This window comes from Rutidosis leptorrhynchoides, chromosome 8, assembly GCF_046630445.1.
Source record: "Rutidosis leptorrhynchoides isolate AG116_Rl617_1_P2 chromosome 8, CSIRO_AGI_Rlap_v1, whole genome shotgun sequence".
NCBI lineage: Eukaryota > Viridiplantae > Streptophyta > Magnoliopsida > Asterales > Asteraceae > Rutidosis > Rutidosis leptorrhynchoides.
In genome coordinates, this window is record NC_092340.1 from 302609244 (window position 1) to 302635823 (window position 26580).

Here is a 26580-nt window from a genome sequence, read left to right on the forward strand (position 1 = left end):
AAACGTTGACTGAAACTGGCGTGTAAAAAACTAAGTGGCTCGTGTTGAATTAAATGGAACAATTTTTTATTTTTATAGATAATATATACAAAGAAGATTACACAAAACACAAAGCGTGTTATACTCTGACATTAAATTCCAACCTGGTCTTCTTCCTTGAAACATCCCAGAAATTTTCTTACTATTTCTTCACAAATAAATAAATTTATATTTTGTCCTTCATCATATAACTGTGTTACTATCATAGCTTCCTGCTCAGTTTTATTTTTATCAACCAACAAATAATGATACCATCAGTACATTCATAAATCTGAAAAAAAGGACTTCTTCAGATCATAATCTGCACAATAACATCAGGAAGCTTTTGAAAATAGAAAAGGTAAATGTTCATTTCGATTTTCTATTTTTTTTTTTTTTTTTTTTTTTTTGGGTTTGAAATGATTGGCTAAATTATATACATATGCATAGACAGATGTCACATATAGGTGTGTCATCTAGGATCTAGATTGAAAAATTAGATGCTGATTTTTGTTTTTTGTTTTTTGGTTGGATGATTTTAGTTTTAGTTTTCAAAATTTTGATTTGTTTTGTTTGACTTCTATTGGTTGATTGGTTGTTCATATATTTTAAATTTCCAAAATTCCTAATTAATTTGAAAAATGAAGGTATTGATGCTTGATTGCTTGTATCTGTCTTGTTAGAGGATTTTGTGGATGACTTTTAGTTTGACTTTTGGATTAAAAGGAATACATGTTGTAACAAATTAAAACACCAACATATATTTGTTAGATAAGCAAGTCTTATTCATAAATTCATAAATTTAATTGATTGATTTATGTAACCAAGCTTATTTCATCAAATTTAAAATTTGAAATTCTGGATAACCCTAAAAGTTCTCCCCCTTTTGCTGAAGATTCTTAATTCTTTTTACTCTTTAAAAAAGCAAAATCAAAACTTTTTTGAATCCCATTTGTCAATATTAAAGATTCTATAAACATATACTCTGCTTTTGAATCTCCTTGTTTAATAAGTGAAAAATCTTTATTCTTTTCAGGTGCAAATAGTATAAAAATGAGTAATTTAAAGCTAGGAGTAGAGGTTGCAAGTGCTCATGACCTTATGGCGAAAGACGGTCAAGGTTCAGCTAGCCCGTACGCCGAGCTTCATTTCGATCATCAAAAGTTTCGAACCACGGTCAAAGAAAAGGATCTCAACCCGTATTGGAACGAAACTTTCTATTTCAATGTTTCGGACCCAAAAAACCTAGCTAACCTTACACTTGATGCATATGTTTACAACAACACTAAAGGAGGAAACATATCAAAATCCTTTATGGGTAAAGTTCATATCAATGGTACATCATTTGTACCGTATTCCGATGCTGTCGTTTTTCATTATCCGTTAGAAAAACGAAGTATTTTCTCACGTGTTAAAGGTGAGCTCGGCCTTAAAGTGTTTGTTACCGATAACCCTTCGATCCGGTCCTCGAATCCACTGCCAAATATGGATACGGGTCGAACCGAATCGAAAGATTCAAGAAGAACATTTAACCATTTACCGAATTCTAACTTTGTTCAGCAACCTCAGTTTCCTCAACAGCAGCCGTACATGGGAGGTATTAATCAGCCACAACAACCGTATGCGTATGGAGTTGACCAAATGCAAAGTCAAAGTCAACCGAAGATCACGCGTATGTACTCAGAGGCCTCATCACAACCAATGGAGTATGCTCTTAAAGAAACGAGCCCGTTTCTTGGAGGTGGTCAAGTAATCAGAGGACGGGTCGTAAGTGGTGATAATCGGCGGGCCAGCACTTACGATTTAGTCGAACCGATGCAGTTTTTATTCGTGCGGGTCGTGAAAGCACAAGACCTTCCGAATATGGATGTTACGGGTAGTCTCGACCCGTATGTTGAAGTACGGGTCGGAAACTATAAAGGAGTGACCCAGCACTTTTCAAAAACATCGAATCCCGAATGGAACACAGTTTTCGCCTTCTCGAAAGAGAGAATGCAGGCGACGATATTAGACGTTGTGGTTAAAGATAAAGATATGTTAAAAGACGACTTTGTTGGGATCGTTCGTGTGAATCTTCACGATATCCCGACCCGGGTCCCACCCGATAGCCCGTTAGCTCCCGAATGGTATCGGCTCGAGGACAAAAAGGGTGAAAAAAAGAAAGGTGAGTTAATGCTTGCGGTTTGGATCGGGACACAAGCTGACGAGGCGTTTCCCGATGCTTTTCTTGCTGACTCAGCAATGAGTAGCGTCGATGGCTCGGTTTCTTCTATGTTTACTCGTTCGAAAGTTTATCATTCGCCTAGACTTTGGTACGTTCGTGTTAATGTAATCGAGGTACAAGATCTCGTTTGGGACGAAAAATCACGATTCCCGGATGTATACGTTAAAGCACAGATTAACAACCAGGTTATAAGAACGAGGCCCGTGCAAGCACGAAATGCAAACGCGTTATGGAACGAAGATATGATGTTTGTAGCTGCAGAGCCGTTTGAAGATCATTTGGTACTTACTATTGAAGATCGTGTGGGACCCGGTAAAGACGAGAGTTTAGGGAAAGTGTTTATACCGTTGAATACTGTGGATAGACGGGCTGATGATCGCCTTATTCATTCGAGATGGTTTAATCTTCAACACCCGTACGATCATGAAATTGATGAAAAAAAGCATAAGAAAGATCATAAGTTTGCGACTCGGTTACATCTTCGTGTGTGTCTCGATGGTGGGTACCACGTACTCGATGAGTCGACTCAGTACAGTAGTGATTTACGACCGACGGCTAAACAGCTTTGGAAACCGTCAATCGGGTTACTCGAATTAGGGATCTTGAACGCTAGTGCGCTTCACCCGATGAAAACACGACAAGGTAAAGGAACAACGGATGCGTATTGTGTCGCTAAATACGGTCACAAATGGGTTCGAACGAGAACAGTTATGGATAGTTTGGTTCCACGGTTTAATGAACAGTACACGTGGGAAGTTTACGACCCGTCAACAGTTTTAACCGTCGGCGTTTTCGACAACGCCCAGCTGAATAACGACTCGAATACGAAAGACGTGCGAGTCGGTAAAATTCGTATACGGATCTCGACACTTGAAACAGGTCGGGTTTATACCCATTCATACCCATTGTTAGTTCTTCATCCAACAGGTGTAAAGAAAATGGGAGAACTGCATTTAGCCATTCGGTTTTCGAGTACTTCAATGATGAATATGATGTATACTTACTCGAAACCCTTGTTACCGAAAATGCATTATGTTAGACCGTTGACTGTCGGTCAACTCGAAACGCTGCGTCACCAAGCTGTCGCGATAGTAGCGGCTCGTTTAAGCCGAGCTGAGCCGCCGTTAAGGCGGGAAATAGTCGAGTACATGACCGATGCGAATTCGCACCTTTGGAGCATGAGACGAAGTAAGGCTAATTTCTTTCGACTCATGTCGGTTTTCAATGGTGTTTTCACAGCAAGCAAATGGTTCGGGGAAGTTTGTTTATGGAAGAACCAGATTACAACAATACTCGTTCATATCCTCTTCGTTATGCTCGTTTCGTTTCCCGAACTTATTCTACCAACGATTTTTCTCTACATGTTCTTGATCGGGCTATGGAACTATTGGTTTCGTGCGCAATACCCTCCTCATATGAACACTCGGTTATCGTACGCTGACAGTGTTACGCCGGACGAGTTAGACGAGGAGTTCGACACATTTCCGACATCTCGGAGCAACGAACACGTCCGGCACCGATACGACCGGTTACGAAGCGTTGCGGGTCGGATACAGTCGGTGGTTGGCGATATAGCGAGCCAAGGGGAGCGACTGCAAGGACTTCTTAGTTGGAGGGACCCACGAGCTACGCTTATATTCATGATATTTTGTCTTGTGGCTGCGTTTGTGTTATACGTAACGCCTTTTCAGGTGCTGGTGATACTGGTCGGGTTTTATGTTATGAGACATCCGAGGTTGCGTCATAGGTTGCCGTCTGCACCGTTGAACTTCTTCCGTAGGCTTCCAGCTCGTACCGACAGCATGTTGTGAGTATACTTCAAGGATTTTTGTTCACAAGATTTCGATTTGCTTCTGTATGAATGTATGCCTGTGATTTCTGTGTCTATATTTTTCGGACTTTCATGCTTATGAAAGCGTTAAAAAACACTTGGATTGTTTTATTAGCTTGAATTTGGGAATTGTTAATGTTAATATTGTTCAAACAGTTTAAGAAAGTGTTGATATGGTTTGTAATTAGAGGATGGTTATGAAATTGGTACCATTGTCTTGGATCAAGTATGATATTAAAGTTGTCACTAGCCACGTGTCTTTGTTGGGATGTCATGAATATTGGTTGAAACTTGATAGACCAATCTGGCCTAAAAGGATGAAAAATATGCCCTGATATAACTTTCAAAAAGGGTACAAACCGTACAATGATAACATATCAAACTTGAACCGGACCGAACCTGAAACCCTGAAACATGCCTTGATGTAAATAATTTGCTAAAAGACTTCAGTCCAACGACAGCATATAAATATGAACCCGAAAACACCAAGAAAAAGACCTAGTTAACTGTTTGTTTGTAGTAAGTTTAATACGGAGTATTTTATATTTAAAAGTCAATGTTGATCAAATCCCCGACTTGACTGCCTAATCCCCGTCTCGCAACTTTTACAACCTTCTTGAATGTGACATGATACCACAAAGGGTGAAAAACCAACTCGTTCAACAAGTGACACTAAAACACAAACATAATGCACACCAAACGAATTCATTAAAAAGAAATAAAAAAACCTTGATGATATGTCCTTCATCAAGAAAATTTACCGACTTGAAAACAGAGTTTCGAATGAAAAAAGCAAGGCACAAGCCAAATCGAAAATGGCCTTTCAAGATAGAAGCTTAGAATTGCGTTGTCATAAGATGGTAGAAGAAATAAATGACAACAAAAAGATCACCTAAAACGGCACACATATTTCACATATTAATCCATAATGGATTTGGTTATGTAGATAACCTGGGCACTTACGGTACGAAGCCAATATCCTTGAAGTACTCGTGTTCAAGTGCGGTCCTGGCTGTAATTCTTCTGCTGGGATCCAAGCACAACATTTTCTGAAAAATAAATTGAACATTAGACTTTCAGAAGAACGACACTTGAAACTCAAAGTGGGTGCTTATTTGAAGGGATGGCAAAATGGGTGGGTTCTGTAATGGGTAAAAAAAGATAGCAAAAGTTACTTTTAAGAATATTTCCAAGTATATAACTAATACTATTTAGTGTTTAACAAATTTAAACATTTTGTTTGTATCAACTGTGTTTTAGATATCTGACAATCAGTTAGGCAATCTACTACGGAGTATATAATGTGCAAGTTGACCCTTGTACAGCAGTTAGTGCTGTGCCATCGCCCATCGTATTGTTCAAAAAAAGTAGCATGTAAAATGGGCAAAATATCCAAGCATTTTTTAAAGATCTATGTTTATAAAGTGATACTCAATTTTCCATCGCCCATCGTATTTTTCAAAAGAAGTAGGATCTAAAATGGACAGGATCATCCAAGCATTTTTTAAGGAATCTATGTTTATAAAAATTATACTCAATTTCTTATAAACAAAACCATTTAGAAGATTGTATGCATTGAAAACATATCTACCCACTAGGATAAACACAACCCAAATCAACCCACTGATAAGTATGTGGGTCGAAATTGCCACGTCTAACTTCAACAAATAAGAACTAAGGTAGCAATTCGTTTAGGCTTACACGTAGGAGATCAAGACCGGTTTTCTCAAGACTCGGGACCACAGTTGCCAGGTCCTGAAAAGCGAGGATTCACCAATTAGTTTTATTTTAGAATCATACATCCTATAAACATTGCAGAGGATAAAAAGTACATCATCATAATACAGAGTAATCACCTTCGAGGACCATTTTGGAAAGGCAGACTTAAAGTCAGGCAGAGACGTCACACCTGGCCATGTATCTTCTGTTGGTGTCCCCGTAATTCTGTTATAAAGATATTATTATGTGAATGATTATATGGTAGAGGTTGATTTGCGCTTAAATATATGAAACCATCAACTTAAATATTGGAACCAACGATGGTAAATATGTATACAGTTATTCTAACAGAACTTCAGATGCATTACAATATAAAATACTCAACAGGCACTTATCTCAGCATTATTGGAGGACATTTAACATACTCAACCAACAGATAATCAACTTCACACAACCACACACTTAGTTAATCATCACAATTGTCATGGGATATTAAGATGTATCATATATGGAATAGGATTAGTGTCACCTGAAAATTTTGAACAGTTCATCAATTTCAGAGTCTCCAGGAAAGAGTGGTCGCTGGTTCACCATCTCGGCAAAAATGCAACCGACAGACCAAACATCAACAGGAGTCGAATAGTGACGAGATCCAAGAAGAATTTCCGGTGCTCTATACCACAGGGTCACCACCTACAAAAATATACCAACAAGTATGTAACATATATATTAAACTACATAACATTGCTTTCTAACGCCCAAAAAAAAAAAAAAAAAAAACAAGGAAACCACCTCATGGGTGAACGTCCTGACTGGGATGCCAAAGGCCCTAGCCAATCCAAAGTCTGCCAGCTTTAGAGCATTCGTACGTCGATCAATCAACAGGTTTTGAGGCTTCAAGTCTCTATGAAGAACTCTATGAGAATGGCAATACGCAATGCCGCGTAGTATCTGATATAGAAACGTCTGCAAATTTATGAAGACCACAATATATAAGACAACATTGATATACACAAATCTATGAAGACCACAATATATAATTCAAGATCCCGTGGGGACTGGTCGGCCGACTTTAACAACCATGGTTATTTGTTACCCATATAAACATATACAGAATTATACTAGTTACTCACATAGCATTCACAATAAGTAATAGTACAAGATAGAGCATATGAGAATAGCAACCAAGACAAACTATTCAGTGGCAGAAAAAGGTTCACTCACTTTTACAAGAAGAGGATCCTTCGAAAACTCTGGACAAGAGTCCATGTGTTTCTTTAAATCCAAATCAAGATACTCAAAAACCAGATATAATCTTTTGTCACTGTGTACAACATCCTGTAACCTGTCACCAATAAGTCATTATTTGATCCATAATCTGCTTATAAAGCGTATCCTGCATACACACACACACACACACACATATATATATATATATACACACACACACACACATTATGAGGAATTACCTGACAATGTTTCCATGTTGCATCTCTTTCAGTAGCGAAATCTCTCTTATAGCTGTGCTCGGGACCCCCTCATCTTCTTGCTCCAAACGAATCTTCTTCAAAGCAATTGTTTCGTTGGTAAGTTTGTCACGGGCCTTGTACACCACACCATACGTTCCTTCCCCAATCTTTTCTACCTTCTCATACTATAACCATAACCATATCAAAAATAACAAATACAGTAACACTTATAAAAATGCAAATCGTAAACTATTATAAAACCATAAAAATGTATATTTATACCTGGTCCATCACAGGTGCACTAAAACGGACTCAACTGTATCAACATCCAAACACCACCAATTAATATAACAACTTCATAAACATTACTATTACTTAAACAAATAGCATCTAGCATAATAGATGCTTACTGTAACACCAAAAACACTAAATTAAACAATCATTTCAACATCATTAGTAAATTTCCACCAAATCATTAACCGATTTCGATATCGAAATTCAAAATCCATAAAGTGTAGGTTAACATTTAACGATACAATAAGATCACAAATGTTGTACATGACGTAAGCATTTACAATCTATGACACTCAAACTACTAAAGTTCAATCAAGTCGGCATAAAGTTAACCATCATACGCACACTATGAATCAACAACGAGTCTAATCAATTTAGAACTTAAAAATGTTGTTTAATAAGCAACTCAGTTTACAGACTATATGGAATCAATAAATTGAAATCGAATAAAATGACTGCAAAATTGAAGTTTATAAGTAGAGGTGAAGTAGATGCCCTAATTTTAACAAAAAATTATATACCTGTTTATGGAGAATCGAAGCTGTGGCGTGAGTAGAAAATGCAGAAACTTCTCACTAGGTTTTGGGGACAATGAATGAGAAGATATACAGAAATAATTTTGTGTTTATGAAAATATTTGTATGTATATAGTGTAATAGTGTATAGTGTATTAGTTTATTTTTGATTTTACCAACGTGTTACATGATAGATTCATTACACAAATATAAGTTCATGTGTACATAGTTTTATGTTCGTGGTTCATTGTTTCTACTACGTCATCGATACTGTACAATAAGGTTACATTGTTTTACCAAACATGTTATGCATTGATATATATTTAGTAGTTCGTTAACGTTACTTATATTCTCATATCGAATTTTCAAGTAGCACAATCTAATTTAAATTTTATCTTTAAAAAATATTCGTAAATGAAAAAAACTTAGAAAAATGGTTGAGCGAACAATTTTATATGTATCTTATAAAGAAATAGTCAATCAAAAGTTTCATAAAAAGATTGTAAAAAAATTAAGAAAATGTGAGAAGAATTTTAAAAAGTTTTAAATAAAGAATAAAAATAAGTAATAAAAAAAATATTGAAAAAAAAAAGTTGAGAAAAGAAATAAAAATAAAATAGTGAGAGGGTTAAAATGGAAAATTTTAATGAGTAAAAGAGTGAGAGGTTTGAATTACAAATAAAAATATTTAAGGGGTTATTTTGAGATATTATAGAAAGAAGGGGTTGGTTGGTACATAAGTAGAAAATAAAATAAAATTAAAAAAAAAAAAAAAAGGGTATATAATAAGACTACACCCAATGGTTAGTCATTTGAGGATGTCATTTTTAAATCAAAAAAGACAACATAGGTACTGCCATGTCTTTCTCGTCATTTTCTAGAAAAAAAAGACTTGGTCTTTCTATAAAACAAAAAAGACGATGGATATAGGTATTGCTTTTTATAGCCTCCATTCAATTTACCAGTTTCAAACAATTATATATTATTTTAAAAAGTTTATTTTATTTTAATTAAATAATAATAAGTGGATTTTAGAAGTATGTTATGGTTGGCAGCACTCAGTCTTTTTCAGTCTTTTAAAAGAAGTGTTGATGTGGCGATGATGTGGCAGTCAGTCTTTTTTAAAAAGTATGTCATAGTTGGGAGTGGTCTAAGTGTGTAGTTAGGATTTAAACTCATGACCTACCACATATCATGACAATATGTAAGTCATTAAACCACTTTTGTGTTTGCTATAGATCTCAAATTGTTTGTATTTAAATATTAAAAATATCTGTTTTAATAAATGCAAAGTTTGGTCAAAATTGGGTCAAAATTGGTTTCATTTACTGTTTATAATTTCTTAATTGAATATATATATATATATATATATATATATATATATAATGTATAAAATTATAAAAAATGCATATTGTATAATGTATACTACTCCGTACAATTTAGGTTGAAAAGGGCGCAGGACGAGACATGATCGACAGTCGATCGAGACGAGGTCGGGACGATTGAGACGGGTCACGACGGACATTGACTTTAGACATAGATAAATATATTCGTATTTACACATATTTTACACTCAAAAAACTTCCGTTGATCAGTTTGTACCTATAATCTCTATTACATCTAATATAATACACTAAGGTAACATTAAACTATGTTAATTTTGATTGATTTGACCGAATTTGACCGACATTAACCGAATTTTTGACTTTTGACCGGCGTTGACCCGACCTTTCCGACCCGACCTTTCTGACCCGACTTTTGACTATTGATCGGCTTATTATACGTCGAGACGAAGTCTATGCGGTCTAGTAATCAAAAAGCCGCAAATGAGGCCACAACGGACCCGCGTGCAACCATTGTACAATACTACAATAATGTATAACGTGTAGTGTATTATGTGTATAATGTATGAGTATAAATTAAAAGTCACCCAATGTTATAAACTGTACTACTATACAATATTATACAATATAGGTATAGTTATACTATATAATACAATATAGGTATAGTTATACTATATACTACGGAGTATATACTATCAGGATTAGATATAGAAATAGACAAAAATTATATACTACAAAATGTCTCAAAATTAACAAAAAGAATTCACCCATAGAATTCAAATTGGTCCATTCGTAATACTTTAACTTTTGTCTCTCGAGTAGCGTTAGGGAACTTCTTCGACGATTCCTGTACATGTAGCCTTCCAACTCACTCTGAAGAACTCATGGGTCAACAGGTGAATGAGACAGAATGGGCGAGAACTACTAACCAAGCCAAGCCCAGTTCCCGTTGGTAGGCACATACAGCTTGCTTCCAAGCCTTTCCTTATATGATAGTTGTGGGCTTGGCCCGAAGGAGCTTTAAGCACTTGTACATAGGGTTGTGCATGGTATGGGACCAAACCCAACTAACTCTTTGTCCCGAGTCCCATTTTATAGTAAAATGTCGGATCGATGACCGGAACATATAATATCGGTTCGCTTTTGTTTTCAAATATTTGATTCGGTTCCAGAGAAATATGTCTTGTTTCATAATCATATGATGTATAAAATGTATATAATATGATTTATAAAAAGTGAATAGCAAACGATAGATATTATCATATTATATTATCATAATATAAAATAAATGTCCAATTATTTTACATGATATTTAGTTTAATGCATAAAGTAGGTATAAAAAGCTAATTATTATATTTTATATACCTACTTGTTTGTATATATATAGCATTCAAAATATTTATTTATTTTTGGTGTTCATTAGTAATATAATACTTATACTTATATGAAGGCACGATAGAGGAGGATGAAAGTCAGGCACGGAGCTTGAAATTTCATATTACGGGGGCTGGAAAAAAATCAACTAGAACATGCAGTTTCAAATATAAAAATAAAGCATCAGTAAAGTGTAAAATTCATTAAATACAATAATAACGGTGAATAAGAAAATACTACAGTTCGGCTCGACGACCTTTAAGGTCCTTAAATTCATCAATTATAGACTCTGAATCGAACATTTGTGCAATTTCTTTTTCGATGTAAACCGCCAAGTTATGTAGTGACCCGTTCTAATCCACCTGGACGAAGTCTTCAACAGATGGTCTCATTGCGAGGTTCTGACCTCTATATGCCATGAACGACTCCATGTGATATCTTTAAAATGAGCAAATGCACAGCGAAAGATTTCTTTCAGACCTGAGAATAAACATGTTTTAAAAGTGTCAACCAAAAGGTTGGTGAGTTCATAGATTTATCATAAACAATAAAATTCATAATTTTGATAGACCGCAAGATTTTAAAATACAGTACACCTATCTCGTGTACGAAACCATTTTTCATAATGTTTGGCATAGTAGGTTCGTATCATTTTCTCCCCCGTAGGTTGCCTCGCGATTTTTAATAACCGTACACATATCTCGTGCACAAAAATAACATACACATAACCTGTGTATAAAATCATTCTCTCGATACATAACATTCACTTTGCTTTCATTGCTTGGCTTGGTAACCGACCTTAACATATAATGCGCAGCAATAATATCCCCAAAACAGAACATCTCGTCTGTATAATATATAAACTTCGAAGTACTAAACACCACGCCCACTAGCTCTTCCGTCTAGTGAACATTCTGGGTGGGGGTGTTAAACCCGGTAGCTACCTTTAGGATTCGCGTGAATTAGGGCCATACCCGTTTTCTAATTCTTAGGTTACCAAGCAATAATAATCAGGGGAAATATACACAACAATTAGAGGCAATTATAACGTCCAACTAATTCAATAATAATCCACAGAACTTCTGTCTGCATAATAATTCATTCGAGGAATGTTTTGCTTGTGTCTATCTCGTCAAACATTTATAAAAGCATCTCAGTCCAAAAATATAGATTTCAAAGGCATTTAATAAAGCAGTTATAAAAACAGCGCATGTATTCTCAATCCCAAAAATATAAAGAGTAAAAGGGAATCAAATGAACTCACTATACGATATTTTGTAGTAAAAATATGCATACGACGGAACTGAACAATGCAGGGTTGGCCTCGGATTCACGAACCTATATCAAGCATATATATTAACACGTATAATCGTAATCAGACAAATTTATATATAATTAGTGATATGAATTTTATATTGAAAATTTATAGGTTTTCTTAATAAACTAAATATATTCATTTTACATATAAAAATATTAATATTGTTAAGTTATATGTATTGAGTATAGTCTTTAATAGTTATAATTTTAAATAAAAAAAATTGTATTATCTTTTAATAATAATAATAGTAAATATTTTTAATAATAATAATAATTATAGTAATAATAACCATGTTAATAATAATGTTAATAAAAATGAAATTAGTTATAATACTAATAATAATAATAACTATGATAGTAATAATAATACTTATAATACTTATGTAAATGATAATAATGTAAACTATGTTAATAAAAATCATAATAATAATAATAATAATAATAATAATAATAATAATAATAATAATAATAATAATAATAATAATAATAATAATAATAATAATAAATTAAAAATAAGTTTACTATATTTTTAAAGAGTGAGTTTGTGATGCCCCGTACAAAACCATCGTGTACGAATCATCAACAACAGGATCATTACAAGGTTAAGTACTATATGCGTTTTCGAAAAGAGTTTGCATTCATTAATAAAGTGATGTCTAAACCAACATCGAATGTTTTACAATCCAAAAGCATGCTTCACTAAGTAGAAGCAAATAATAAGTGTATGTGACCACAACGGTCGTTACAAGTCATAGTTCAAAAGTACAATGTTTGAATGCAAAATAAAGTAGTTCATGCGATAACAACTCTAAGCAGCGGGTGTCTACAGCACGACTAGTACACAGTGGAAGCTAACCTCAAGCACTTGAGAAAAACATGCTTTAAAACATCAACACAAAGGTTGGTGAGCTATAGTTTAAGTATAACAGTAAGTAAGGTAGGCCACGAGATTTCAGTGCTACAAAGAGCGTTTCAAAACAGTATGATAAAGTATATGTTAACCGTGGGCACTTGGTAACTAACTTAACGTTTATACCCCCTGAAAGTACACTTGGCAAGTGCGTATGTCTACGAAGTATTAAACACTCATTAAATGCTAGCGCTACTAGCCCGAGTGGGGATGTTAAACCCTATGGATCCATATCTAAGATTCGCGTTCACCGGTTCAAAAACCAATGACTAAACGTTACCGAGCTAAAGGGAATGTTTCTGCCGTTATATAACCCACACATATATAAGTTTAAGTACTCGTGACTAGTATGTAAAACATAAAATCCGCATGTATTCTCAGTTCCCAAAATAAGTTAAAGTAAAAAGGGAATGCTATAACTCACAATGATAATGTAGTCGTAAAGTTGGTTTCGGAAAAGGTGTGCAAGTAATCGGTCCGAAGGTCCTCAACCTAAGGCAAATAGTACTAAGTCAGTAAATCGTCTTAATAGGTTTAAAAGTATGTAAATAAGGTCTTAATGGTCATCATCATTCATCATTTAACAAAAGGTGTAAAGTAGGTTTCGTTCATGAAAGTAGTTTAAAACAAAGGCTGACTTCAGTCAGTCACCACGGCCTCTACCCTTACTGAATTAAGGTGAGACCAGTGGACATGGCTCCGTATATGAGTCCTTTAAGTGTGGTAAAATTTACAGAAGCAAACTTGTCTTCTTTTGACCGTGGCGACGGTCTAAGTACGAGTAGGTCAGAAATTTCTGCACAACGTTAAAAGGACATAGTGACGATCGGAGGGCCATAAATTCTAAACCGTAACTCGGATTAAGACGAGTCCTATATGAAAAGTTATCTACTCAAAAATATCTATTTGAAAATCAAGGTCTCAGTAGCCCAGGTCTAATTGTCTGTTACAGAAATAGTAGGACAGAGGGCTGTAAACAGAAAACAGGAAGTTAAAAGTGAGTTCTGGTGGTCTTGGTGCTTGGTGCTTATCACGGTTCTCATCCTTGATGCGTATAGCTTCAAGTGTTCAACTCGTTGATGTGTTTGCATCATCTTGACCAAGATTTGACCATCATAACTCAAGTGCAAGTCTAAGACATGAAGCACAACTCACTTAAGAGTTGTATGAAGTTTGATGAACCAAAGTTACATCAAAGTCTTAGATCTAACACATACATGGACTTTAAAGCTAATAACAAGTTACAAACTTGAAAGTAAACTAACTAATCAAGATCTTAAGATGTAGAACATAGTTCTTAGTTAGATCTTGAAGATCCAAGACTCAAAAGTCTAGATCAAGCATAAGTATACAAAGTTATATCTAAAGAAAACTTATTTGTGTGTTCTTGAACTTTCAAAGTTAACTTTTAGTTCAAGATTAATGAGATCAAGACTAACTTGTAGTACTTGACCATTTAAACTAATTACATGAAATTAAAGTGCAAGAAGTATACTAAGTAAACATGTAATTTGTTCATGGTTGTTCATACTTTAAAGATTCAAACCAAAGTTTGATCTTTAAGAAAGTAAACTTTAAAGTTTACTAACATGACTTACAAGTATGAGTTTATCAACACATGAACATTAATCTTTTTTTAAAAAAAAATAACAAATGTAGAACATATCTAGAAAGTTTATGTTCTTGTTGTTCTTTTTATTACAAGATAAAAGAAGAATAAAACTAGTAAGTTAGATTCTTGAAACCAAGTAAGTAAATAACTAACAACAAGTAAGTAAGTAACAATAACCAACAAGAAATCAAACAACAACAAATGATGATGATGATTAAGGTGTGTTTGTAATTCGGTTTTGGGACAAAGAAAAGAGAAGAAGAGTTGTTCATAACACTTACAAGAAAGAGAGAGAAAAAAGAGAGAAAAGATGAAGCAAGTAAGTGTGTGTTTTTGAGAGAGTAAACAAGTGAGCAAGTAGTAATGAAAAATGAAACCAAAATGCCCATCTAATGGCCTAAAGGCCACGGTTTCAGCAGCCACAAAAGGGGAGGGAGTTTGTTTGGTGGTCACTAGCATGCAAAGTTCATAAAAGGTGGTTAAAAGAATGGGTTACATGGGGATTAAGAGCTAACAAGATTCCAATTGATCTAACCAACTAGTTACATATTCTAAGTAATACTTACAAGGAAGAGTGGGCTAACTAAGTCCACTAATAATGTAGGGTGGGCTTGGAAGCCCAATATCATGAGTCCATTTACTTTAAACAAGCCCAAGTTCCATTAATTAACAATTAAATCCAATTAAGGCCCAAGTAATTAACTAATAATTTTAGTTAATTAAAATGATTAATAAAATCAATCATGAATGCAAATAATATCTAAAAATATTATTCGTGAAAGTTTCGTGTGTCACAAAGACGTTCCGGGCAATTAAAAGTCAAGTACGGGCAATCATGGCAACATGTAAATGTAATAACATACATTTGTTTAATCACACGTATTAATAATAATAATTATTAATAAATAAATGTTGGAAAATTCAGGGTCGTTACAGAGTTTCTAAAAAAAATTGCCTCAGTCCAAGTATGAACCCGCGACCTCTCGCTAACCCGTCAACACTCCTAACCATTCCTCCATCTACTCATTTCTGGATCAATTCACAAACCAGATTTATTTATCCCAATAATTTCGTCTGACTTCTTCTACTTCCCTAAACTAATCTTATCATCATCATTTTTAAATTACACAGCCCACTTACATAACCGGACGAATATAAACCGAGGCTAGTGGTCCAGTAAGGGTGATCCAATAGTAGCGACCCAAATAACATTTAATCAGATAAAAATAAATTCGCAGGTTATTTTAATGATCCAACAAGATAAACCGAATGTGGTGTAAACGAACAAACAGATTTATCAATTGTGCCCTTCATCATCATACTTCTCGATTTAATCATCATCTTCAACCTTTCTATATCTATTATTATCTTTAGCATCACAATATATTATTATTTTCGTTACTATTTTCATCTTCATGTTTCATCTTTTTCGCGTTTCAAATCAAAACTGAAACAGACTAGATCGAGTAGCAGGAAGCAAGTGAAACAGAAACAGAAACAGGAACGTATCAGTTAATCATCATTGTCTTCTAAATTACGCGAATCGTGGTGGTTCTTGACGTTTGGCAGTGGTGATAGAAAACAGAAAAATAAAGCGAAGGTTGTGGGTTGTGATTGAAACAAGAAACAAAAGTGCAGCAAGATCACAATGGGTTTGTGGTTGTGGGTTCTATACGACAAAGCAGCCCAACACATTTAGTCCAACAACTCATTGTCCTAAATTAAATGACAGTCCATTAACACAAATCAAATAGCAGCCCAACTAAGTTAAATAGTATAGCAGCGACCAACAGGATATAGCTGTAGAGATAATCGCTTTATCCTTGGATCCACCCGACAGAAGTTATTTAAAATGAAAAGAAGAATGGTGGGAACGGTTATTCAAAAAAACATTCAGATAGTTGTCTGCCATTTAAGTTAAAACTAGTCCCACTTATAATTGATAAAGTGCTTTATATTAACCTTCCTTTTCTATTTTAACATCGACACTCTCATCAACATACATGTTTTTTTATTTACTCAATAAACTCTCCTTCCTTATCACTTCTATACCGTAACAGAAGCAAGAGGAGAGTGGCAGAAATAGTTACAAAGTGGCGGTGGTGATGTGAATAGCCATCAGAAAAATGATTCAGGTGTGTGGTGGCGGTTTGGTTTGTTCAAGTAATTCACAAAGTGGTGATTGCTTTTTATGATGGGTTGTATATGATCAAATGTACATGTATATATAAATGTAATAAAAAGAGGTGGTGGATGGTTCACCATGATGGTTTACGCTGGTGTGGCTTGAGGGATGTTTTGGTGGTGGATTTTGTGATGCAACAGAAAAATCCCCGTATAGCAGTAGTGGTAGTAGAAGGTGTAGATGGAGGTGTTGGAGATGTAGGTGGTGGGGGTTTGTATGGTTCAAAACAAAAGAAAAGGGAGAGAAGAGATGGTGGTGATTGCTAGAAGGTGGCGAGGTGGTTAATTGAACAAATGAATCAGGTTCTGTATTTAGTCGTGGTTTAATGAAGTGATGTTAGAGACATGATGGGTTCTTGATTTGTCGATGGTGATCAAGGTTCGATTAAACAACATTAAAGAGAAACTAAAATTTGGTGCTTGAGTAGGTGTGTGTGACGATCGCTCCAAATCCATATGGACGAACACGTCATTCATTGATTTCATTGCGAGGTATTTGACCTCTATATGATACGTTTTGTAAACATTGCATTCTTTTGAAAAGGCACACCATAAATGAATATTTAAATCAAAGGTTTTCGACATCTGATGATTTCTACATATAGACAATCACCATAAATAATAGTTTACAACATCATTTCTGTTGACAATGCAGTCAAAATAAGATACATGGTGATGATTTGGTAAATGCAACGTCTCCTTGAAAAATATGTCATGCAAGACTCCATGCACATAGCTTGTTTAACATCTAAGCAAACAGCGGAAGACTTCTAGGAAACCTGAGAATAAACATGCTAACAAGTGTCAACACAAAGGTTGGTGAGTTCATAGTTTTAATGTTGCTCATAATCTGTATATAAAGGTGGATCACAAGATTTCAGTTGTTTAATCCAGAAACGTTTATCAATAGATTCTACATAACAGAGCACCCTGGTAACTAAACTTTAACGCTTATATAATTTGTACCCTTTGTATAATCATCTTAATAATACACGCAAACCAACGTGTACGCTTCTCAAATAGCATACGTCCGTTAAAAGGCTAGCGCTCTAGCTCGGACGGGGATGTCAAGCCCTATGGATCCATATACTACTACTCGCGTCCACCAGTTCTTATAACTGGCAGTTACTAGTTACCAAAGCTAAGGGAATTTCGGTTCAAACTCGTTGTAGAATTTAGTATGTACTTGTATCCATTGTGTTTAAAATAAAGTACATGTATTCTCAGCCCAAAAATATATATTGCAAAAGTAATTAAAAAGGGAGCAATGAAACTCACGCATATAAATATTGTAAATCAGTTTATAAAGCATTTGCATGTATTCTCAGTCCAAAAATGTAGAGAGTAAAAGGGATCTTATGAAACTCACTATTTAATATTGATATACAATATTGTAGAAAAGCACGTAGACGCATCGGAGATGATAAACATGAGGTTTGATTCACAAAAATACCCTCGAACATTACCCATAATTTCCTTGGCAATAACCCATATTTTCCTTAGCTCTAGCTCGCTTGGAAACACGTTTTGAAAATTACTTGGACAGCACTCCATCGTAATATTTTATGTACATTATTATTTTTGTATCGCAAAAATAATAACATTAATAATAAAAATAATAAGATTAATAATAATCTTATTAATAATAATAATAATAATAATAATAATAATAATAATAATAATAATAATAATAATAATAATAATAAATAATATTACGGAGTATATCTATATTTGTGTATGTGTGTGATTATCTCAAGCCAAAAACTGCAATTTATAGAACCTGGCCTGAAATCTGGAGTCATGCGACTCGCATGGAAATGGCCTTCTGGCCATGCGACTCGCATGAGGACCAGGGACAGCTCACATTGTTTTGTATTTTAGTTTGTCGACATATTTAAATATAATATATATTATATTTAATTTATATAATTATTTATATATTATATTATATTTACGTGCATAGTTAACTTGTAACTTTTGTTCCGATAAGTCGTACGTTGTTACTTGACTTATGTCCCGGTTCCGGTTTCTCGAATGTCCTTTCGTACGCTGAGAAAACTTGCATTTTACATTTCGTGACTCGTACCTTTGTTAAAATATAGCCTTAAATTATTCCTAAACTATACCACTCAAAGTATATCTTAAACTTTCGAGTATTTTGGTCATTTACTTCTATAAATCATCGTCTCACTATTTGTTAAAATACATTTTTAAAATAGTGGTTTACTGTAGCAAAGTTACTGTAGCAATTCACTGTAGCAAAGTCAATTTTACTGTAGCAATTCACTGTAGCAAAGTCAATTTTACTGTAGCAAATAGTGATTTTCAAAAATACTGTAGCATTTTGGGTACTGTAGCAATTTGAAAATACTTTATCAAATTAGTGTTTTACTGGTTCATCTTAAACGTTTTAGTTAACTTATCTAAATATCAATCAAATCAATAATCGAATGTTACTATCGTTTACTAAATAACTTGAAATCATATATATTCAATTAGATATATAAACCAATAAGTTTAATGTACGGTATTATGCAATGAAAACTTTGTTACGTTTTCAAGTTATAGTATATATATGTATCTATTTACATATAATTGTTCGCGAATCGTTGAGAAAATCGAAGGGTACTTGAATAGTTTAAAAATTTTGAGATTCAGTTTTACAGACTTTGTTTATCGTGTCGAAATCATTAATCCTTTAAAGATTAAGTTTAAATTTAGTCGCAAATTTTCGGGTCATTACAGTGTGATTCTCGGTTAGGCTATGGTGGTGAATATCTATAATACGGTAAAGGTGATGGTTTGTGGTTTTTATGAGTGCTTGTATCATAACTCCATGTGTGTGTATATATATATATATATATATATATATATATATATATATATATATATATATAAGATTTATTGATATATATTGAAAGGTGTCGACATGAAGAATCAATCAGAAGGGATACAAACAAAATAATAGAAGAGAACAGATTGAGAATGTTGACAGAAATATTCGAGCCAAGAGGAGAAAACAAAGAAATATATAAAGTCGATAGGGATAGGAAGCTGAATCGTACAATTCTGTGATCTTGATATCTAACAATATTAGACAGGAAGAATCGAGCAGGGAAGAAGACGGGAGAAAGATATAAAATATATAGTGACTTGTAATAAATTCGTACACCTATTTGATTTTTCTTATTTCTAACAAGTTTTGTTTTGCATCAGTGATTGAATTTGACGTTTAACAAGAATCAGATAGGATTCTCAATCAGGAAGTAGAAGATAGAAGTAACAGAATGAAGAAAAATAAAGCAGATGCTGATGTTTAACAAATTTTGTTTGCATTGTAAACTGAATTCGTCATATATCATAATCAGAGACAAGAATCTCAATCATGAATAAAGATTTAAAAGTAGATAGCTAAGTTAAATAGAATTTATATTTGATCAGTTGTCTTATAGCAATGAGATTCGATTCCATTTACTTTTACAGACAGAAGAAGAAATTTGATGTGCACAGATTCCCTAATTTAATTGATTTATAGTTAATACATATTAATAATTAATAATAATACTATTAATAATTATATTACTAATAATTATAATAATAATAAATAATAATAATGATATTAACTATAAAATGATACAAATAATATTACTAATGATAATAATAATAATAAATTGTATTTATTTTTATGATAACTAAAATAATGATTTTTATTGATAATAGTAATAATCATATTAATAATTAAATTCATACTTTTTCTACTAATTATGATACTTATAATGATAACAATAATAATACAACTAGGTTTTAACTTGTAATTAAATTAAATTTATAAATCTTATATATTATTATTTATGTACTTATTAATAACATATTATATATTGAATATTATACATTTTAATATATAACTATATACATATAATTATCAATTAAGTATATATTTCATATAATATATATATATATATATATATATATATTTACATATTTATTTAACACAATTGTTCGTGAATCGTCGAAAACAGTCAAAGGTCAATTGAATATATGAAACAGTTCAAAAAAAATTTGAGACTCAGGGTTACAGACTTAGCTTATCGTGTCAAAAAAATATTAAATCGTATCGAGAGTTTGGTTTAAAATTAGTCGAAAATTTCCCGGTCGTCACAAGTTAGATGCAAGAAAATCGTCTGACATCTTATTACGAAGTCGATTCTTGCATATCTTCATTGCTGAAAAAGCCCTCTCAGTTGTAGCAATGGAAACGAGGAGTGTCAAAATTAGTCGCGCTAATCTCTCAATCAAACCATATGCCTCACACTTTTTACTTTCTACAAGGATCCGACATAGCTCAGAAATAATAGAAATTCCACAAAGCTGTTGATTATTTATCTTCTCAATGTTGAACAACTCCAGTTGATACCTTAATCGAATCATTTCTTGCTCATCAAAATCTGCGCGATAATATTTCTCAACAAGAGGGCATATCTGATCAATATTTATCACCTCAGAATCTTTTCTAGGAACTAAATCAGAGCTAAGAGTTAATAATTCAGTTGCTTTATTATCGAATCTATTGGCTAGCTCATGTAATTGTTTGTCTAACGCACAAATAAATATATCTACTCGATAAAGATGCTCAAAAGTAACATGATTGTCTTTTTGACGAGAACGATATCGGCCACACTAATATAAAGCACTAAAATCTGGCATATCTATTTTGTGTTTTGTAGAAAAATCTTGTTCCTGTCCAAAGAAACGTTCCCATCCATTATTTCTGAAGTCGTCCAAACCTACCTTTGTTGCTGACACTAAATTAATGGCGTTACCGATATCTTGAGATTTCTTTTGCAATTCTTGAGATAAATTACAGTCTTCCCCATTACTTCTTTCATCAGATTTAAAATAAAGACAAACTCAAATGACATCAAATAATTGTAGGCCTCTGTTGCATCCCCACGTTGAGAGTAGCTGGAGCTATCATCAATTATACCCTCCAAAACTACACGAGTGGCATTAAACATCCTAAGTAAGCTACAAACTGATGAAAGTGAGAACCCCAACGTGTATCACCTGCTCGCGTTAAGGTCCCAACTTGATTTTCCCCTTTACCGGATTTAATTTCACCAAGTTCCAATAAATGCTTAATCTCTAATGCCTTAAACTTCTGGAGCTCATCATGACGCTTACTAGAAGCACATATTACATTAATAATACAACTTAGTTTATTAAAAAATTGATGAATCGGAATAACTTCTCTTGAAGCAGCAAGTAGTGCAAGTTGTAATCTATGAACAAAACAATGAACATAGTATGCATAAGGACACTCTTTAATAACAAGTGCTTGTAACCCGTTCCATTCTCCTCTCATGTTACTAGCACCATCATAACCTTGACCATGAATTTTACTAGTATCAAACTCATATTGCAAAAGTTTGTTCCACAAATTTGTTTTAAGATTCATTGCCAATGTGTCGGTAACATGCACCCAATCTAAGAACCTTTCTCTTATTATGCCATCTTTATCAACAAATCTTATAACTATGGCCATTTTGTTCTCGTTTAGCTTCATCTCGTGCCTCATCTACCATAACACAAAAGTTAGAATCACCCATTTCATTTCGATTGTGTTTCCGAACCTTACTTGCAATAATACTCAATAATTCTTTTTGAATTTCACCAGAAGTATACCTTGAGTTAAAGGGAGCATTCTGTAGCACGACTTTCGCAACTTCATCATTATACGATGCCAGAAGTTTCAATAACTCGATAAAATTACCACAATTTTTTGAGTCAACGGTTTCATCATTCCCTCGAAAAGCACAAGCTTGGAATGTCAACCAACGAATTACATTCACTGAAGCTTTTAATCGTATACGGCTCTTCAAAAGATCCTCCGAATTTCTCTTTTCAATGACATTCTCAATGTGTGCTTTCTGGTTTAACAAGTTCTCACAAAATACAACAGCATCTTTATGTTGTGAACTACCCATGTGCTTTAGAAATACACAATTGTTTACATCATTAACTTTTTTTCAATTATTGAATCCTTTAACTGTAAAAGTATCTACACCTTTCTGAACATTTGGTTTGTCACTAAATAAGTAACAAATGAAGCAATATGCAGAATCTGTTGTAGGAGAATACTCTAACCAATTTGGAAAAATGCTAAACCAAGAGTATTGGAATTTTCGAGTATGCTTCTTCATAGCTTTGCCGGGATACTCTTTCAAATGGACTTGAAAAGGTCCGAAGTTCAAATAATCTCACCTTACTTGTTCTTTCTGATAGGCATGATACTTCCAAATTGGTTGTCTTTTCCCGGGATCTCTTTCAATGGAATTAGGATCCACTTCAACATTAATTGGCCTTTGAGTTTCAGTAGGATGATCAGTTGGTTGATTTTGATGTTCATGTTCCTGCTCTTATACGAAAACTTTTGAACGTTTATTCTCTTGATTTGCCTCATCTGTTACCTCACTAGATCGTCTCTTGAAAAATGAAGTAATTTTTTTTTTGTTGTGACTTTTTAGCTACTGCAATACACAATACATTCAAATAGGTTATTTAATCAATCAACATATAAATTGAAAATCCTTCTCTTTTTGTTAATCAAGAAGAGAATAAACTAATTCGTAGTGTTAATCAACAAAACAGAGTTAACAGACTTCTCTTATTGAAGTAAACTAACATTAAACTACAATTCAAAGTACATATTCTCTTAAGTCATTCAATAAAATAATAAACTAACACCTAAACTAATTGAATATAAAAGACTTAAATATACTAACACCCAAACTAATTGAATATAAGAGAATAAACTAATCGTCGATAAATTAGTTATCACAATTCACAACTATATAGATTATAAATAAAATTAAATAATACGGACATTAATAACTAATAAATACATGAAACCTTCACTTTTGAAGGGATGGTTTGATCTCTAGGGACTCCAGCCATAACAATCGCTATATGCCAAGAAGACTAAATAAAAAAATTAGTTTTTTTTTTGTTATTAAAGGAATTAATTATGCGAACAACTGAGGAAGAAACCGATCGTTTTACTTCATCAAATAAACCTCAGCTAATAGTGGACTGGTGGGCTCAATTTATTAAGCGTAAAATTTCTTAAAGCCTTAAAACAAAAGTGACGGTTGTGTATTAAGGGGGCCAAGATATAATTTTTACATATAGTCCTCACAAAATATGAAAAATTACTAACAACTTCAAAAGTTTTTGGGGTGGCCACAACCCACCAAAGTTTTTACATGTAATTGTTTGTCTAACGCACAAATAAATATATCTACTCGATAAAAATGCTCAAAAGTAACATGATTGTCTTTTTGACAAGGACGATATCGGCCACACTAATATAAAGCACTAAAATCTGGCATATCTATTTTGTGTTTTGTAGAAAAATCTTGTTCCTGTCCAAAGAAACGTTCCCATCCATTATTTTCGAAGTCGTCCAAACCTACCTTTGTTACTGACACTAACTTAATGGCGTTACCGATATCTTGAGATTTCTTTTGCAATTCTTGAGATAAATTACAGTCTTCCCCATTACTTCTTTCATCAGATGTAAAATAAAGACAAACTCAAATGACATCAAATAATTATAGGCCTCTGCTGCATCCCCACGTTGAGAGTAGATGGAGCTATCATCAATTATACCCTCCAAAACTACACGAGTGGCATTAAACATCCTAAGTAAGCTACAAACCGATGAAAGTGAGAACCCCAATGTGTATCACCTGCTCGCGTTAAGGTCCCAACTTGATTTGCCCCTTTACCGGATTTAATTTCACCAAGTTCCAATAAATTTTTAATCTCTAATGCCTTAAACTTCTGGAGCTCATCATGACGCTTACTAGAAGCACATATTACATTAATTATACAACTCAGTTTATTAAAAAATTGATGAACCGGAATAACTTCTCTTGAAGCGGCAAGTAGTGCAAGTTGTAATCTATGAGCAAAACAATGAACATAGTATGCATAAGGACACTCTTTAATAACAAGTGCTTGTAACCCATTCCATTCTCCTCTCATGTTACTAGCACCATCATAACCTTGACCACGAATTTTACTAGTATCAAACTCATATTGCAAAAGTTTGTTCCACAAATTTGTTTTAAGAGTCATTGCCGATGTGTCGGTAGCATGCACCTAATCTAAGAACCTTTCTCTTATTATACCATCTTTATCAACAAATCTTATAACTATGGCCATTTTGTTCTCGTTTAGCTTCATCTCGTGCCTTATCTACCATAACACAAAAGTAAGAATCACCCATTTCATTTCGAATGTGTTTCCGAACCTTACTTGCAATAATACTCAATAATTCTTTTTGAATTTCACCAGAAGTATACCTTGAGTTAAAGGGAGTATTCTTTAGCACGGCTTTCGCAACTTCATCATTATACGATGCCAGAAGTTTCAATAACTCGATAAAATTATCACGATTTTTTGAGTCAACGGTTTCATCATTCCCTCGAAAAGCACAAGCTTGGAATGTCAACCAACGAATTACATTCACTGAAGCTTTTAATCGTATACGGTTCTTTAAAAGATCCTCTGCATTTCTCTTTTCAATGACATTCTCAATGTGTGCTTTCTGGTTTAACAAGTTCTCACAAAATACAACAGCATCTTTATGTTGTGAACTACCCATGTGCTTTAGAAATACACAATTGTTTACATCATTAACTTTTTTTCAATTGTTGAATCCATTAACTGTAAAAGCATCTACACCTTTTCGAACATTTGGTTTGTCACTAAATAAGTAACAAATGAAGCAATATGCAGAATCTGTTATAGGAGAATACTCTAACCAATTTGGAAAAATGCTAAACCAAGAGTATTGGAATTTTCGAGTATGCTTCTTCATAGCTTTGCCAGGATACTCTTTCAAATAGACTTGAAAAGGTCCGAAGTTCAAATAATCTCGCCTTACTTGTTCTTTCTGATCGGCATGATACTTCCAAATTGGTTGTCTTTTCCCGGGATCTCTTTCAATGGAATTAGGATCCACTTCAACATTAATTGGCCTTTGAGTTTCAGTAGGATGATCAGTTGATTGATTTTGATGTTCATGTTCCTGCTCTTATACGAAAACTTTTGAACGTTTATTCTCTTGATTTGCCTCATCTGTTACCTCACTAGATCGTCTCTTGAAAAATGAAGTAATTTTTTTTTTGTTGTGACTTTTTAGCTACTGCAATACACAATACATTCAAATAGGTTATTTAATCAATCAACATATAAATTGAAAATCCTTCTCTTTTTGTTAATCAAGAAGAGAATAAACTAATTCGTAGTGTTAATCAACAAAACAGAGTTAACAGACTTCTCTTATTGAAGTAAACTAACATTAAACTACAATTCAAAGTAAATATTCTGTTAAGTCATTCAATAAAATAATAAACTAACACCCAAACTAATTGAATATAAAAGACTTAAATATACTAACACCCAAACTAATTGAATATAAGAGAATAAACTAATCGTCGATAAATTAGTTATCACAATTCACAACTATATAGATTATAAATAAAATTAAATAATACGGACAGTAATAACTAATAAATACATGATACCTTCACTTTTGAAGGGATGGTTTGATCTCTAGGGACTCCAGCCATAACAATCGCTAAATGCCAAGAAGACTAAATAAAAAAATTAGTTTTTTTTTTGTTATTAAAGGAATTAATTATGCGAACAACTGAGGAAGAAACCGATCGTTTTACTTCATCAAATAAACCTCAGCTAATAGT

At 33.5% G+C, this 26580-nt stretch overlaps 4 protein-coding genes across 4 annotated transcripts; 1 reads left to right on the forward strand and 3 right to left on the reverse strand.

Annotated features, from left to right (window-relative positions):
* The first annotated feature begins 201 nt into the window (after positions 1–201).
* LOC139862538 (FT-interacting protein 3-like) lies at positions 202–4319 on the forward strand. The gene is made up of 2 exons (XM_071851154.1): positions 202–379; positions 1055–4319. Exon 2 carries the CDS (start codon positions 1072–1074, stop codon positions 4051–4053), a length of 2982 nt encoding a protein of 993 aa, XP_071707255.1. The 5' UTR covers positions 202–379; positions 1055–1071; the 3' UTR covers positions 4054–4319.
* A 450-nt stretch (positions 4320–4769) lies between these two features.
* Positions 4770–8185, reverse strand: LOC139861746 (cell division control protein 2 homolog). Its single transcript, XM_071850242.1, has 9 exons — positions 8077–8185; positions 7544–7577; positions 7262–7446; positions 7017–7137; positions 6585–6758; positions 6322–6485; positions 5930–6017; positions 5775–5828; positions 4770–5122 (listed from the first exon to the last, which is right to left on the reverse strand). Exons 2-9 carry the CDS (start codon positions 7550–7552, stop codon positions 5033–5035), a joined length of 885 nt encoding a protein of 294 aa, XP_071706343.1. The 5' UTR covers positions 7553–7577; positions 8077–8185; the 3' UTR covers positions 4770–5032.
* A 12780-nt stretch (positions 8186–20965) lies between these two features.
* Positions 20966–22265, reverse strand: LOC139864357 (uncharacterized). The gene is made up of 3 exons (XM_071852936.1): positions 21875–22265; positions 21673–21803; positions 20966–21487 (listed from the first exon to the last, which is right to left on the reverse strand). Exons 1-3 carry the CDS (start codon positions 22263–22265, stop codon positions 20966–20968), a joined length of 1044 nt encoding a protein of 347 aa, XP_071709037.1.
* Positions 22266–25010: 2745 nt separating this feature from the next.
* On the reverse strand, positions 25011–25478 carry LOC139864358 (uncharacterized). Its single transcript, XM_071852938.1, has one exon. It carries the CDS (start codon positions 25476–25478, stop codon positions 25011–25013), a length of 468 nt encoding a protein of 155 aa, XP_071709039.1.
* Between the last annotated feature and the right edge of the window lie 1102 nt (positions 25479–26580).

Excerpts from the sequence above, each read along its gene's own strand:
- LOC139862538 (XM_071851154.1), top strand. The coding sequence starts at position 1,072 with ATGAGTAATTTAAAGCTAGGAGTAGAGGTTGCAAGTGCTCATGACCTT.
- LOC139861746 (XM_071850242.1), bottom strand. Across the intron at positions 6,759-7,016 it reads AGGATCCTCTTCTTGTAAAA|ACGTTTCTATATCAGATACT; the intron begins GTGAGTGAACCT and ends ATAAATTTGCAG. Across the intron at positions 5,829-5,929 it reads TTCCAAAATGGTCCTCGAAG|GACCTGGCAACTGTGGTCCC; the intron begins GTGATTACTCTG and ends CTCGCTTTTCAG.
- LOC139864357 (XM_071852936.1), bottom strand. The coding sequence starts at position 22,265 with ATGAATCTTAAAACAAATTTGTGGAACAAACTTTTGCAATATGAGTTT. Across the intron at positions 21,804-21,874 it reads TGGGACCTTAACGCGAGCAG|TTTTGGAGGGTATAATTGAT; the intron begins GTGATACACGTT and ends CCACTCGTGTAG. Across the intron at positions 21,488-21,672 it reads AAGAAGTAATGGGGAAGACT|TGTGGCCGATATCGTTCTCG; the intron begins GTAATTTATCTC and ends GCTTTATATTAG.
- LOC139864358 (XM_071852938.1), bottom strand. The coding sequence starts at position 25,478 with ATGGGTAGTTCACAACATAAAGATGCTGTTGTATTTTGTGAGAACTTG.